At 44.4% G+C, this 15,753-nt stretch overlaps 1 protein-coding gene across 1 annotated transcript in view; it reads right to left on the bottom strand.

The window, feature by feature from the left end:
• LOC137415953 (contactin-4-like) overlaps nt 1-15,753 on the bottom strand; it is a 766,344-nt gene that overhangs the window by 200,129 nt on the left and 550,462 nt on the right. The window contains exon 13 of the mRNA XM_078766054.1: nt 15,403-15,578. Coding sequence (XP_078622180.1) covers nt 15,403-15,578 — 176 coding nt within the window. The remainder of the gene's footprint in view (nt 1-15,402; nt 15,579-15,753) is intronic.

Here is a 15,753-nt window from a genome sequence, read left to right as displayed (position 1 = left end):
CAAAATAAAAAACCTAGTCCCAATTGTAATCAATGGAGGCCAATGACTTCTTAGTCACAACCTCAGTGGATGTTGCCAGTCCATGCAGCTTCTCCCTGATGCCCTTCACAACCCTGTATAGAGCCTGGAGCTGCGCCTCAGATTTGGGGGCCTTGTTAGTGTTCAAATCTGTGGCGAGTCCAAGTGTCCGCTCTGCTGCGTCATTGACAACTGGGAGTTTGGCCACAACTTCCTTGCCATGACGATAGCTGTCTGAGGTGGGCCACTGTGCAACGGGGAGCTTGACAAAACTGGAGTCAATACCCAAGAGTTCAAACATGCTCCAAGAGTCGTAACCAACAAAGTCTTTGAGGGCTTTACTCCCCAATTGCTGTGAGGCTGGCATCTCCTGTATCATGTTATGTGCAGTCCCATGGTACCTGAGCATAGCCCTTCTCATAGTCTGCTTGTCAGATGACGTTCTGTCCGAGAAGAGTGCCAAAGAGACCAATCTCTCTGAGAGGTACCACAAATGGTTTTGTAGCTTCTCTCGGGCCACAGTCACAAAGGACAGAAATTTGGCAGGCCACTTTGTTGGATTCTTTGCGATACTGGCCTCAGCCTTGAGGAGGTTCTTCATCAGGTACATGTCGTTAGATGGTGCATCTGCAGCACTGGTACATGTCAACCACGCTTTAGTGTAGAAGACTGACATTAATGCAGCGAGACTGGTTATGTCTTCCAGCTCTTCGGGTGTGTAGATATCTCCCAGCTGCCAACGGAAGAGTGCCACCTTTATAGTGTATAAAGTCTTGCTCATCCAACGGGCGTGGTGGAATGCCCCAGGAGCTTTGATAGTGATGGTCCTCATACCATCAGGGACAGTCCCTCCAAGAAACAGCAGTGTGAGGTGTGCCAGCTCCAGGTAGTCGTGTCGAAGAGTCTCCTTTGTGCTATTGTCCATCCACGTCTGAAGGAAGGTGATGGTGGCATGTACATGGCCAGCCAGCTCTCTCTGTTGAGCAGACACCTCGACCAATGTGTAGTTGCCCTGGTCCAATTCACTCCAAGTGTTGAGCAGTCGCTTGAACAGCTGTTCATTAGGTCCTGCTGTGGTGGGGCCATACACTATTGAGCAAGACGCCCCTCCAACCAATTCGTGGATGTGGTGCCGACACGCCAGTTGCAGAAGACTCCTGCCAAACTCAGTCTCCAGTCTTACTACGACTCCACTCTTGACCCCAGAGTTCACTGCCGTTGTATCGAAGACAAGAGCGCCTATCCTTGATGTGTGCAAGAGCGCCTTGAACGCCCTGATGAATGGTTACAGTAACAACCGAAAGCAGGCATTAAAATTAATGATTGTAAGCTGCTTTTGTTAACTTTTTTTTATTGAAATGAAGATGGCCAAATTTAAACAACGTTATAACAGTTATAAAAACTGGACAATACAAGGTTGTAAAAGACAATTTAAAGTAAATTTAATCTGATTAATGGTTATCCTATGATTAAAAAGCAAAATTTTCAATTTTTTTCCATAAATATGCTTGAAATTTCAGACAAAAATCAGTTTTTTGGATAAAAGTGGTATTGAATTGTGTCACAGACATTGTTAAGCTATCCAATCATCCTTGGCTTTCAATTCTGCATCTTTTGGTACCAGAATCAACTCTGGGGGTCAAACACAGCTTGAGAAATCGTCAATATAGGCATTTTTTGAGTCGTCTGTAACTGTTGCTATGGTAACGGGCTGTCTGACCGTAAAACGTCAATATTTTTGAATTTTTTTTTCATGATTTTGTTCCTGATACTCACTCACAACTTTTAGGTAAATTACATTGAATTAGGAAAATCACCTCCGATTTGGCCCAGCCTAATTTCCAGTTGATAACACTTACTGTTTGATTTGTCTCCCGATTGCTTTGACCAAGTCTAGTATTCCTCTTGCCAAATAAAATCTTGCCTTCGACACGTCTGGCACCCTGCTCTGCTCACCAAACTCTCCTCATATGGAATCCATGGAAATCTCCACGCATGGCTTGCAGACTTTTTTTTCTTTTCTTTTTTTTTGTTTTCTTTTTTTTTCTTCTTTTTTTTTTTTCTTTTCTTTTTTTTTTTTTGTATACTGAATCGAGGCTCGTGAAAGAGCTAAAAGACTTCCTCTCTGGTCATAGACAACGTGTGGCCCTGAATGCATTTCTCTCATCTCACCTTCCTGTTCAGGCCGGAGTTCCCCAAGGCAGCGTTCTGGAGCTGTGCTTTTTCTGGTCTTCATCAATGATCTCTCCGACTCTCTCGAAAATTCTCTCTATCTCTTTGCTGATGACTCCACTTTCTGCCACTCCATACCTCATCCCTCAGATCGGCAGTCTGCAGCCTCCTCGCTCTATGTAGACCTGGACAAAATCACAGACTGGTCAAACAAGTGGAACATGTCTTTCAATCCTGACAAATCTCACACTCTTACGATGTCTCTCCGAAAAGACCGTCTGGACAACCCTCCCATCTACTTTCTCAACAATCCTCTCCAAGAAGTTCTGTCACTCAAGCTCTTGGGTCTCACAATCTCCCATGATCTTTCCTGGGGAAACCACATTTCCAAGCTGCCCTCCAATGCGTCGCCGACTGGGCATCCTCCGTCGTGTGAAGTCCTTCCTTGGCACACCTGAGCTCCTCACCAGATACAAGGCTTTCATGCACAGCTCAATGAAATACTGCTCTCTCCTCTGGGCTGGTGCTCCTGCCTCACACCTAGCCCAGCTTCACGCTGTTGAAACCAAAGCTTTCAGAATCATTGGAATCTCCCACGATGAAGCTAACTCTGAGAGCCTTTCACTCACTCACTGCAAGCAGGTTGGTGGTCTTTCTGGCTTCTCCATCTCTTATCTTCCCCCATTCAAAACCTTGATCTTTTCTACCCCCGTTAATTCACCGCAGATCCACTTTTCTGAAATACCGACTTTTTTCCTGGAAGTCCGAGCTGTGTCCATGTATTTTTTTACCCACCCCCTTCCCACACCTCCTCCCCCAAGCGCTCTCCCTCCCACAGATCTCCCGATGTCCCTGCTCTCAAATGTTGAACTTGTGTGCTTCTCCCTCTCTCCCCATCTTGTCTCCCACTCCATTTGTTTTGTCTTATGTGTCCGTTTGTTTTTTTGTCATTAATGTTTGCTCTTACACGAGACTCGATCTTGTATACAAAAAAAAGAAGAAGAAAAAAAGAACGAAAGACTAAAGTGATGGTGCTGCGAAGGCCTAATGATTAGACCAATGTCACACAAGTTTTCTCCAAATAAAGCCTGCATGAAAGTGTGCCAAGGTTCTTCAAACCGCAGGCAGGTTTACTAATTATAATAAAGCAAACAAGCAAAAAATAAAAGAAATAAGAAACTGCCTTACATTTTTGGAGAACATGGCTTTATGTGGAATATCCATGAGATATGCTTGATATCCATGAGAAGATAAAAATGGAGGAGATGATTAACATTGCTTCCATGTCCATATTATGAGGATGAAATTTTGATTGGACAAAGTAGTTTGACAGATTGACAGAATTTGACAAATTTGACATTAGAATGTCAAATTTGGTTTCCAGATACATATAATCCAAATCCTTTATGAAACTGCATTCAATATTTTAACCCACCAACTCTTGAATGCCTGCTCAGTGAGGTTACCATTATGATAAAGATAAACACACAAAAAAGAAAAATAATAAAGGTAGCAATGGAGGTGTATCGACTTTTGTAAGCACGTATTTTTGAATTTCGAAAATATGCGAACATCCAGTAGAGGGGTGAAGATGAGCATATACACTACATGGCCAAAAGTATGCGGACACACCTAATTAGTGGATTCGGCTGTTTCAGCTACACCCATTGCTGACAGGTATATATAATCAAGCACACAGCCATGTAATCTCCATAGACAAACATTGGCAGTAGAATGGGCTGTACGGAAGAGCTCAGTGACTTTCAACGTTGCACCGTCATAGGATGCCACCTTTCCAATAAGTCAGTTCATCAAATTTCTGCCATGCTAGAGCTGCCCCGTTCAACTGTAACTGCTGATATTGTGAAGTGGAAACGTCTAGGAGCAACAACATCTCAGCCGTGAAGTGGTAGGCCACACAAGCTCACAGAACGGGACCGCTGGGTACTGAAGCACATAGCGTGTAAAAATGGTCTGTCCTCGGTTGCAACACTCACTACCAAGTTCCAAACTGCCTCTGGAAGCAACGTCAGCACAACAACTGCGCGTCGGGAGCTTCATGAAATGGGTTTCCATGGGTGAGCAGTCGCACACAAGCCTAAGATCACCATGTGCATTGTGCAATGCCAAGCGTCGGCTGGAGTGGTGTAAAGCTCGTCACCATTGGACTCTGGAGCAGTGGAAACGCATTCTCTGGAGTGATGAATCACGCTTCACCATCTGGCAGTCTGACGGATGAATCTGGGTTTGGCGGATGCCAGGAGAACGACACCTGCCCGAATGCAGAGTGCCAACTGTAAAGATTGGTGGAGGAGGAATAATGGTCTGGAGCTGTTTTTCATGGTTCTGGCTAGGCCTCTGAGTTCCAGTGAAGGGAAATCAAACCCATGCCCCAGGCATGACAATGCCCCATGCACAAAGCGAAGTCCATACAGAAATGTTTTGTTTAGATCGGTGTGGAAGAACCTGACTGGCCTGCACAGAGCCCTGAACTCAACCCCATCAAACAACTTTGGGATGAATTTGAACGCCGACTGCGAGCCTGGCCTAATCGCCCAACATCAGTGCCCGACCTCACTAATGGTCGGGCACTGATCTGAGCACACCTGAGCTCCTCACCACATACAAGGCTTTCATCCGCAGCTCAATGGAATACTGTCCCCCCCTCTGGGCTGGTGCTCCTGCCTCACACCTTGCTCGGCTTCACGCTGTTGAGGCCAAAGCTTTCAGAATCATTGGAATCTCCTACGATGTAGTCAACTCCGAGGGCCTTTCACTCACTCACCGCAGGCAGGTTGGTGGTCTTTCTGTCTTCTACCGACTCCTCTCCGGCCTTGCTCCCCCAGCTCTCTCTGTGCTCTGTCCCCCCAATATTCCTTCAGGTCGCACAAGATCTGCCTGCAACCCTCTTATGGTTAAACTGCCAAAGTGTAGGCTCTCTGCTCACCTTCACTCTTTCATTCCCCTTTTCTCCCGCCTCTGGAACAAACTCCCCCACTCCCTTCAATCCCACTCCTCCCTCCAAGTCTTTAAAACAGCTGTTCACCACCATCTCTTATCTTCCCCCATCGAAAACCTTGATCTTTTCTACCCCCGGTAATTCACCCCAGAGTCTTTGCAGTGTTCATATGTTTTATTCCTCTCCCACCTCCCCCCAAGTCCTCCCGATGTCCCTGCTCTCAAATGTTGTGTTTGTGTCCTTCCCCCTCTCTCCCCATCTTGTCTGCCGCTCCCCTTGCTTTTTGTGTTTTGTGTGTCGGTTTGTCTTTTTGTGTGATTAATGTTAGCTCTTTCACGAGCCTCGATCTTGTATACAAAAATAAATAAATAAATAAAATGCTCTTGTGGCTGACTAGAAGCAAATCCCCGCAGCATTGTTCCAACATCTAGTGGAAATCCTTCCCAGAAGAGTGGAGACTGTTATAGTGGAGGCTATAGCAGCAAAGGGGGGGACCAACTCCATATTAATGCCCATGATTTTGGAATGAGATGTTCGACGAGCACAGATGGGTGTGATATTCGGGTGTCCACATACTTTTGGCCATGTAGTGCATGTTGCAATCACCACATCGGGACTTCCATTCACAAAAAACATTAAAATACTTTTTTAAGCATAAGGCATATTACAAACATAGCTTGTTTGTTATGAAGACTTGTCAAGCTCACTGTATATGAAGATTGGGAAAGGAGAGGAGACAGCCAGAAAAAATGTCTGAGACCAGAAATGTCTGAGACCAGAAATTCACCTTTCCATCACTTTGGTAAAGGTTTATCTTTGTTTCATCAGTCCATAAAACCTTGTTCAAGAACTCTACTGCCTCACCTCTGTGCTTCTTGGCAAATTGTAATCTGGCCTTTCTATTTTTGGTGCTGATGAGAGATTTGCATCTTGTGGGGTAGCCTTTGTAATTCTGCTGCTAAAGTGATCTGTGAATGATAGATTGTGATAACTTACTTTCCCTCCTGTACTCTGGATGTTGTTGGTGATGTCACTGACAGTTGTTTGAGGGTTTTTCTTCACAGCTCTGATGATTTTTCTGTCATCAACTCCTGTTGTTTTCCTTGTCCAACCTGGCCATTGTCTATTGCTAAGTACACTAGTGGTTTATTTATTTTTCAAGATATTCCAACTTGTTGTATTTGCTGTGCCCAGTTTCTGTGTTACGGTTCTAATTTAATTAATCTGTTCTTTCAGATTCCAAATTGCTTGCTTTTCTTTGATAGACAGATTTCCTCTTCATATTGGGTTATGCTGACTGACTCCTGAGGTAGACTCCAAATGCAGACTCCCAAGACAAAAGCAAAGGCTAAAACCAGTACTAGACATTCACAGCTTTTATGTGTGAACAATCAATGCAACAAGAAACACCAGAGCAACAACAAACACCTGCCAGTCATCTGTTCCAACACTTATGTGTATCTAAAATGGGGGAATAAACATAAAAAGTGCTATTGTTCTACCATGAATGAATATGAATGAATGATCGTTTTAAGGCCATTTTCCCCACTAGAGTGGGGGTTAGCCTTGCGGGCCCCATGACAATCATGGTTCCCTTTTTGAGGCAATGTTTTTATGGCCGGATGCCCTTCCTGACGCCAACCATTAGTCGCCTCTCACAATGCGCAGGGAAACGGTGTACCTATTTCTAAACCGGGGTACACACCGGGACATTGTTCTACAATGGTAAAACATAAATACAAAGAAATACCAATAAATAAAAGCTTACCTTGTGTATTCTTGCCTCGTATTCATCTTTTGATCTCAAATCCAAATTTATTGAGTATATAGCAATAATAACCAATTTGACTTCACTGTTCCAATACTTATGGTGGGCACCGTATTTGCTTTTTTTCATTTTGCATTTTATCATTTATTTGCTTTTTTTTTGCATTTTGCATATATTTGCTTTTTTTCATCTTCATTTTGCATTTTTGTATGTTGCATTTTATTTGCAAAATGGATAATTTGACAAGGACAGTATATTGGTGAAGCAAGCGGTTTCACACTGCTATTACTCGGTTGCACCGTGAGTGATATTTACCAACCATAAAATGCTGCCATCAGTCCAGAAAGATGTACTCCCTCGCACTAAATTGAACAACGTTATTGATGAATATTAGTGTGATGCCAAGTACGTAGTCCATACATCTCAAAGACTGGAACACCAGATCAAGCAGCACATTCCATTGGCGATTCACAACAATCAAGGCATTAATAATCCACACACAACCAGTTCATACATGCAATAACGAAATGAAAGTGGTTGTACAAAAGGTGATTGTGCGTTTGGCCAACATTGACTGAACAACCCTGAATGTGTAGACAACAACCGCGCCGAGTGCTTTCATGCTGTGGGTCGTACACGTGGAATGGCACATTTACACATTCTTGAAGCCAGATTTATATACACACACAAGCTATTGTCCTTTGTACACAAAAAGAGTTTGTTTTGACTCTGCTGCAGCATTATGAGAAGTCTTAGGTTTTCTTGACTGCCTCAAAGCCTGTAACAGTAGTATTGACCTCCTACCAAAAAATGCCACATTTAGATGAATTAGGAATTATGGAAAAACAATTTTCCAAATACAACAACAACGCAACAGGCATTTTTAAGGCCATTTTCCCTGCAAGAGCGGGGGTTAGCCTTGCGGTCCCCATGACAATCTTCTCCATTTTGCCCTATTTTCTGCATCTCCCCTTGTTAACCCCCTTGCCCGCATTTCTTCTTCGACCATCTTCAGCCAAGTCTTTCTCGGTCTTCCCCGTCCTATACTTCCTTCTACATTCATTTCCATCACTCTTCTCAACCAGTCACTTTCATCCTTCCTCAACACATGACCAAACCATCTCAAACTGTTTCTCTTCACAGCATCCATCACAGGCTCCATTCCCATCATCTTTCGCAATTCGTCATTTGTCTTCCTCTCTCTCAACGATACTCCACACATCCACCGAACCATTCGCATTTCCACCCTTTCCAGCCTTCGCTGCTGCTCTACATTCATTACCCGTGTCTCGCTCCCATAAATCATAACACTTCTCATACATGTAGCATACACCTTTCCCTTCAGCTTCAACGACACTCCCCTCCTCGACGGCACGCCACTCAGTTCCCGAAACTTCTTCCATGCACATCTCACTCCAGCAACCGTTGCAGAGTCTGATCCACCTTCTCCATGCAGCATGTCTCCTAGGTAACAAAATGTTTTCACACCTTCCAGCTTCACGCCGTCTCCAAGATCCAACTCAACATTTCCTCCATCTGCAGCTCCCTCTGTGCACACCTTACACTTGAAGGTAGCTGCCACACTGGTTAATGACCCTCTCAAACCACTACATTTTTGATGAACCCACTCAGCGCACATTGTACATTGAATGGAATTCACTCCGAGACCCTTCCTGCACACAGCACACGACCACTTCCCAGTTCTTTCCACCTCACCACATGCTTTACCACTTGCCATCACCTTCGTTTTTTCCGATATATTCACCTTCAGACCTTTTGTCTCAATACATTCCTTCCACTTGTTCATCTTCTCCTTCAGTCCATCCATACTTTCTGCAATCAACACCAGATCATCTGCACACAACAACTCCCACAGTAAACCCTCCTTTACGTTCCGAGCCAGCACCTCCATCACAGCTACAAATAGTAGTGGACTTAGTACCGACCCCTGATGCCCTCCCACCTTCACCTCAAACTCACCACTGTTCCCATCCTTCGTCCTTACAGCTGTGCGCACTCTTTTGTACATTGCCATAACTACTCTGATCAACGATTCCTCCACTCCTAACTTCCTCAATGCCCATGTCACTACTTCACGTGGAACCCTATCGAATGCTTTCTCCAGATCAACAAACCCAAGAAACAACTTCTTCCTCTTCTCCATGTACTTCTCCTGCAACTGCCTCACAATAAAAAGCGCGTCTGTCGTTCCTTTTCCTGGCATAAATCCAAACTGCATTTTGTCAATCTTCACTTTCTTCCTTGTCCTCCTCTCCAACACCCTTTCCAATACCTTCATTCCATGCTCCAATAACTTTATCGCTCGATACGAGCCATAGTCCAGAGGGTCACCTTTCCCCTTGGATACAGGGACGAGGGTACTCAGTTCCCAATCCACTGGAATGCAGCCCTCTTTCACCACCAGATTGCAGATCTCTGTCATTCTCTTCACACCCCAATTTCCCGCTGCCTTCAACATATCTCCCACAACTCCCGTCGGCCCAACCGCTTTTCTACTCTTCATTGCTTTTATCGCTTACTCAACTTCCTTCTCGGTTATCTTCTCTGCCGGTCCTAAAACTGGGTTACTCTCCGTGTTGCCATCCCATTCATTCTCTGCATTCTACAGTATTTCCATATGTCTCTTCCATCTTCCTTTAATTCCATCTGGGTCCACAACGATTTGTCCCACTTCATCCTTCAAGCAACTCACCCCCATCACATCACATCTCTCTTTCGCTATCTGCTTTGAACTTTTTTTATTCATAACTTCAGAGATTAAACTAAACACTTAAAGTTGAAGGAGGTTACAATGTCAGGAATACCTGCATACAACATACACAACAACACAACATGCATTTTAAAGGCCATTTTCCCTGCTAGAGCCGGGGTTAGCCTTGCGGTCCCCATGACAATCTTCTCCATCTTGCCCTATTTTCTGCATCTCTCCTTATTAACCCCCTTGCCCGCATTTCTTCATCCACCATCTTTAGCCAAGTCTTTCTCTGTCTTCCCCATCCTCTACTTCCTTCTACATTCATTTCCATCACTCTTATCAACCAGTCACTTTCATCCTTCCTCAACACATGACCAACCCATCTCAACCTGTTCCTCTTCACAGCATCAATCACAGGCTCTATTCCCATCATCTTTTGCAATTCATCATTTGTCTTCCTCTCTCTCAACGATACTCCACACATCCACCGAACCATTCGCATTTCCACCCTTTCCAGCCTTCGTTGCTGCTCTACGTTCATTACCCATGTCTCGCTCCCATAAATCATAACACTTCTCACACATGCAGCATACACCTTTCCCTTCAGCTTCAACGACACTCCCCTCCTCATCAGCATGCCACTCAGTTCCCGAAACTTCTTCCATGCACATCGCACTCTAGCAACCGTTGCCGAGTCTGATCCACCTTCTCCATTCAGCATGTCTCCGAGATAGCAAAATGTTTTCACACCTTCCAGCTTCACGCCGTCTCCAAGATCCAACTCAACATTTCCTCCATCTGCAGCTCCCTCTGTGCACACCTTACATTTGAATGTAGCTGCCACACTGGTTAATGACCCTCTCAGACCACTACATTTCTGATGAACCCACTCAGCGCACATTGTACATTGAATGGAATTCACTCCGACACCCTTCCTGCACACAGCACAGGGCCACTTCCCAGTTCTTTCCACCTCACCACATGCTTTACCACTTGCCATCACCTTCGTCTTTCCGATATTCACCTTCAGACCTTTTGTCTCCATACATTCCTTCCAGTTGTTCATCTTTTCCTTCAGTCCATCCATACTTTCCGCAATCAACACCAGATCATCTGCATACAACAACTCCCACGGTAAACCCTCCTTTAGGTTCTGAGCCAGCACCTCCATCACAGCTACAAATAGTAGTGGACTTAGTACCGACCCCTGATGCACTCCCACCTTCACCTCAAACTCACCACTGTTTCCGTCCTTCGTCCTTACAGCTGTGCGCGCTCTTTTGTACATTGCCATCACTACTCTGATCAACCATTCCTCCACTCCTAACTTCCTCAATGCCCATGTCAATACTTTGCGTGGAACCCTATCAAATGCTTTCTCCAGATCAACAAACCCAAGAAACAACTTCTTCCTCTTCTCCATGTACTTCTCCTGCAACTGCCTCACAATGAAAAGCGCGTCTGTCGTTCCTCTTCCTGGCATAAATCCAAACTGCATTTCGTCGATCTTCACTTTCTTCCTTATCCTCCTCTCCAACACCCTTTCCAATACCTTCATTCCATGCTCCAATAACTTTATCGCTCAGTACGAGCCACACTCCAGAGGGTCACCTTTCCCCTTGTATAGAGGGACGAGGGTACTCAGTTCCCAATCCACTGGAATGCGGCCTTCTTTCACCACCAAATTGCAGATCTCTGTCATTCTCTTCACACCCCAACTTCCTGCTGCCTTCAACATATCTCCCACAACTCCCGTCGGCCCTCCCACTTTTCTACTCTTCATTGCTTTTATCGCTTCCTCAACTTCCTTCTCAGTTATCTTCTCTGCCGGTCCTAAAACTGGGTTACTCTCTATGTTGCCATCCCATTCATTCTCTGTATTCAACAGCATTTCCATATATCTTTTCCATCTTCCTTTAATTCCATCTGGGTCCACAACGATTTGTCCCACTTCATCCTTCAAGCAACTCACCCCCATCACATCACACCTCTCTTTCGCTATCTGCTTTGCAATCCTGAATCCTGCTCTCTGACCCTCTTCCGAATCCAAGCGTTCGCCGAACATTTTCCTACATGCCTCCTGCGCCCTTGCTACCTCTTTCTTTGCAGCCTTCTTGGCTGCCTTATAACTTTCAGGCTCTGCTGTTTTTGCTCCCGTACCCTTCGCCTTCTGCCACTCCTTGAACTTCTTCCTCTTCTCGTCAATCCTCTTTCCAACTTCATCATCCCACTACCATGTTTCCGAGTGCCTCGGTGGTCCTTTTGTCCATCCACATACCTCACCAATGGCTCCCAACAGACTAGCTTTCATTGACATCCAACCACTTTCAAGCTCAACCACATCATCCTCTACCCTACTCAGCCTCTCTTTTGATGCCTCCCTTAGTGTCACCTCTTTCAGCCTCCACACCTTCATTCTCGGTTGGTACTTCACCCGCCGAGCTCTCCTCGCACCTTTCACCCTTATGTCGCAGACAACCAAGTGGTGCTGTGAAACAGCCTCCTCCCCCGGGATCACCTTTGTGTCCCGGAGGTGCCCCCTATCTCGCCTACGCACCATCAGGTAGTCAACGGTTGTCGTCGACCCACCTGACGTGTATGTAACCTGCATAGAACATGTACAGTACAAATCAAAATGCACTGGTTACAAAAGTATTCAGCCTTCGGTCTGTACTTGATGGAAGCACCTTTTGAAGCAATGACTGCTACGAGGCTTTTTTGGTAGGTCTCTACCAGCTTTGCACAGTGAGATGGTGAAATCTTTGCCCATTCTTCACGTGAAAACTGTTCAAATTCTTCCAAGTTTGATGGGGATCGTCGATGGACTGCAATCTTCAAGTCTCCCCATAAATGTTAAATTGGGTTCAAGTCAGGACTTTGACTGGATCATTAAGAAGATTTATTTTCTTTTTATTCAGCCATTCCAGTGTGGCTTTAACTTTGTGCTTTGGATTTTAGCCGTCTTGCCTAAATGAGAATCTTCTACCCAGTTTCATATGCATAGCTGACTCGAGCAAGTTTTCATCAAGGATTTCTCTTGTACTTTTCACCATCCATTGCCCTTCTAGCCTGACAAGCTTGCCAATCCATGCTGGTGAAAATCAGCCAAATAACATGATGCTACCTCCACCATGCTTGACATTAGGGATGGTCTTGACTGGGTGATGTGCAGTGTTAGGCTTGCACTACATATACCGCTTCAAATTTGGACCAATAAGTTCCATTTTTGTTTCATCTGACCACAAAACCTTTCCCCACATGCCTGCAGTATCATTACAATGCTTTTATATGCGTCTTTTTCAGTAACGGCTTCTTTCTTGCCACCGGCCCATGGAGGCCAACTTTCTGAAGGGAATGGGATATTGGTGCTATACTATCTGGTCCAGTTTCAACCTGGCAAGTTTCAATGAAAGTACCAAGGCATGTGTCCAAGCAGGAAGCATGTGGTGTGAAGACACGACAAAGAATAAGAACCCCCATCCTTGAATTTAACCTCCTCTGTGCCTAATTGTTGGCTTCCAGCAAGGCTCTGTATACGTTTCAGTTTTCCATCATCTAACATACCGTCTTCGATTACATCTAAATAACAAACGTTGACACTAACTATTTTTTTAAAAAGTCAAATTTCAGTGTTTTTATGCATACTTTGGCCTTTTTTTCTTGTTCCACTTTCTTACTAGAGGTTTTCTTACTGCCACACATCCATGAAGTCCTAATTTCAAAGGTGACCTTCCTACTGTTGATGGATAGACAATAACACCTGGACCTTCTGCCAGTTCTGTTGTCCATTCACCGTTTATCTTTTCTCTATCCCTTAAGGATATTTATTGTCTTCAAGTATTGCCCATCCTTGTTAAATAACTTTATGGGGCTTCCAGCCCCGCATTTGTCAATTACAAATGATGTTTCTATGTACTCTTTATCTGTACAGTTATTGGACTGTTGTAGATTGTTCATGAGGATAGGCAAAAGGAGAGGGAAAGTCAGAAAAAAGTTTTTTGAGCAGCTACACATCAATCGGCCCCACTTCACACCAGTGTGTACTGTGTATCTTAATGTTCTTGAAGAAATGCTGATCCTGCATTTTCAGCCTGGTCATAATTCGCAAGATCTCTTATGGATCACATGCCCTGAGGTACTTAACATCATTCTTGGAGAGATTGGGCTTCCTGCACAAGCAACTGCAGCTGGGAAGAAGGTATTAAAAATGGGATATCTGGCTTCATCTCACTGGTAACTCTGTTCCATTCAGAGTATGCTTCATTAGCCTGAAACATGTCCATGGATAGGCTCTATTCTCTCTTGGGTTGGGTTGCTAAATCTGTCAAGGAGGTCATCATCATAATTTCCCAGTTGTAGTATGCTGTAGATGCCATTAGGGATCAGCAGTGAGCTCTCCTGACTTGCCAGGTTGCTGTATTTAAAAATATATAATTGTGTCGAGAATAAATAAAGGCACAACCATCCAAAGGACTACTCGTACAAGGACTACTCTACCAAATTGGAACAAACAGGAAATTGCAGACAGCCTCAGGCAACATCTGGTTTGTGACCCGCAAAGCTCCTCAGGCCTAATGTTCAAATCCATTTCTAGTTAGGTTCTGTGCAGGGTTTTTGGATTGCTCGATCATGGGCAAAATAAATATACTTTGATGAGGAGATTTAAGTAAATGTCCATGTAAGATGTTACAAACAATGTAATTGGTGAAAAAATGAACAGTGAAACAAAATTTATCTTTGTACTCAGAAATGACATGAACAGCACAAAAGTTACATCCTTGTGAAAGACTGCCCCATCCAATAGCTGCAGTTACAACATGTCAACTTAGCCAACTAATAATAAAACATAGGGGCAATACCCCTGGCACTCACCTGAAAGAATAAACAGTATACTGCACTGACTAAAGGTATTTTAAACCAATTTCAATGGTTGCGAGAACACAGGGCAGCATGTAGAATCATACTAACATAATCATAAGATTTTAAACAAACAAACAATACCTATTTTGGGGGGAAACCCCCTCCCCCTCCGTGTACCTCCTTCGACCCCATTTTTTCCAATGCCTTGAGCAAACATTGGTACATCATGGACGATGAAGGTTGTGGTGAAGTTTCATCAAAATGGTGTGTGTAGGTTCTGAGAAAAAAGCAAATACCTATTTTGGGGGGCAAGCCCCCCATAGACCACCTCAGACCCCGATTTTTAAAATGCCAGGAGCAAACTTTGGTACAACACAGGTGATTAAGGTTGTGGTCAAATTTCATCAGAATTGCTTGTGTACTTTCTGATAAGAAAGCAAACACCTATTTTGGGAGGCAGCCACCCCCCCCCCCCCCCCCCGTAGACCCACAAAGGGGCAGATTTTATCAATGCCGTGAACAAGCTTTGGTACATCACAGGTGATGAAGGTTGTGGCCAAGTTTCATCGAAATAGTGTATGTAGTTTCAGAAGAAAAAGCAAATTCCTATTTTGGGGGGTCAAACCTGGATCCACTTTGACCCCCAGTCGACCCCATTATACCCCGATTTTTATTTAATGCTGTGAACAAACTTTAGTCACAACACAACAAATATCATGTGTGCTAAATTTGGTCACAATCCCTTCAGCGGTTTCGGAGAAGAAGTTTCAAGTGTTTATGGACGGACGGACGGACTAACGGACTGCCAGACTGATGGATGGACGACGCGCCATCGCATAAGTTCCGCTGAACTTCGTTCCACGTGAGCTAAAAATCAGAGCACGTATTTGAGACTACATGTCAACTCACCAGTTGCCTGCTGTGGAAGTGCCTCCCATGTTGTTCCTGCTCAACAGAGTGACCATCTAAAGTCCATGAGAAGGTGACAGACAGGCTCGGATCATGCGTGGCTTCACATGGTAGAACAACTTTCTCCCCCACAGACACCATCTGGTCCATTGGTGCAATGGTGATTTGAGTTGAGGCTGTGAAGACAAGAAAGACAAACCTCAATCTTGCATTCAGATTTTCACCACATCAAAGCACTTCTTTATGCAACATTACGAAACAAGAAATACTACTATACTATGTAGTTAAGTCATTAGCTTTTGATGATTCATCAAGTTGGCAAGCACAACTTCTAGGGCAAGTAAAATAAAT

The sequence above is a fragment of the Myxine glutinosa genome, chromosome 12 (genome assembly GCF_964187855.1).
Source record: "Myxine glutinosa chromosome 12, kmMyxGlut1.1, whole genome shotgun sequence".
Classification (NCBI taxonomy): Eukaryota; Metazoa; Chordata; class Myxini; order Myxiniformes; family Myxinidae; genus Myxine; species Myxine glutinosa.
This window is presented reverse-complemented; position numbering and strand designations above follow the sequence as displayed.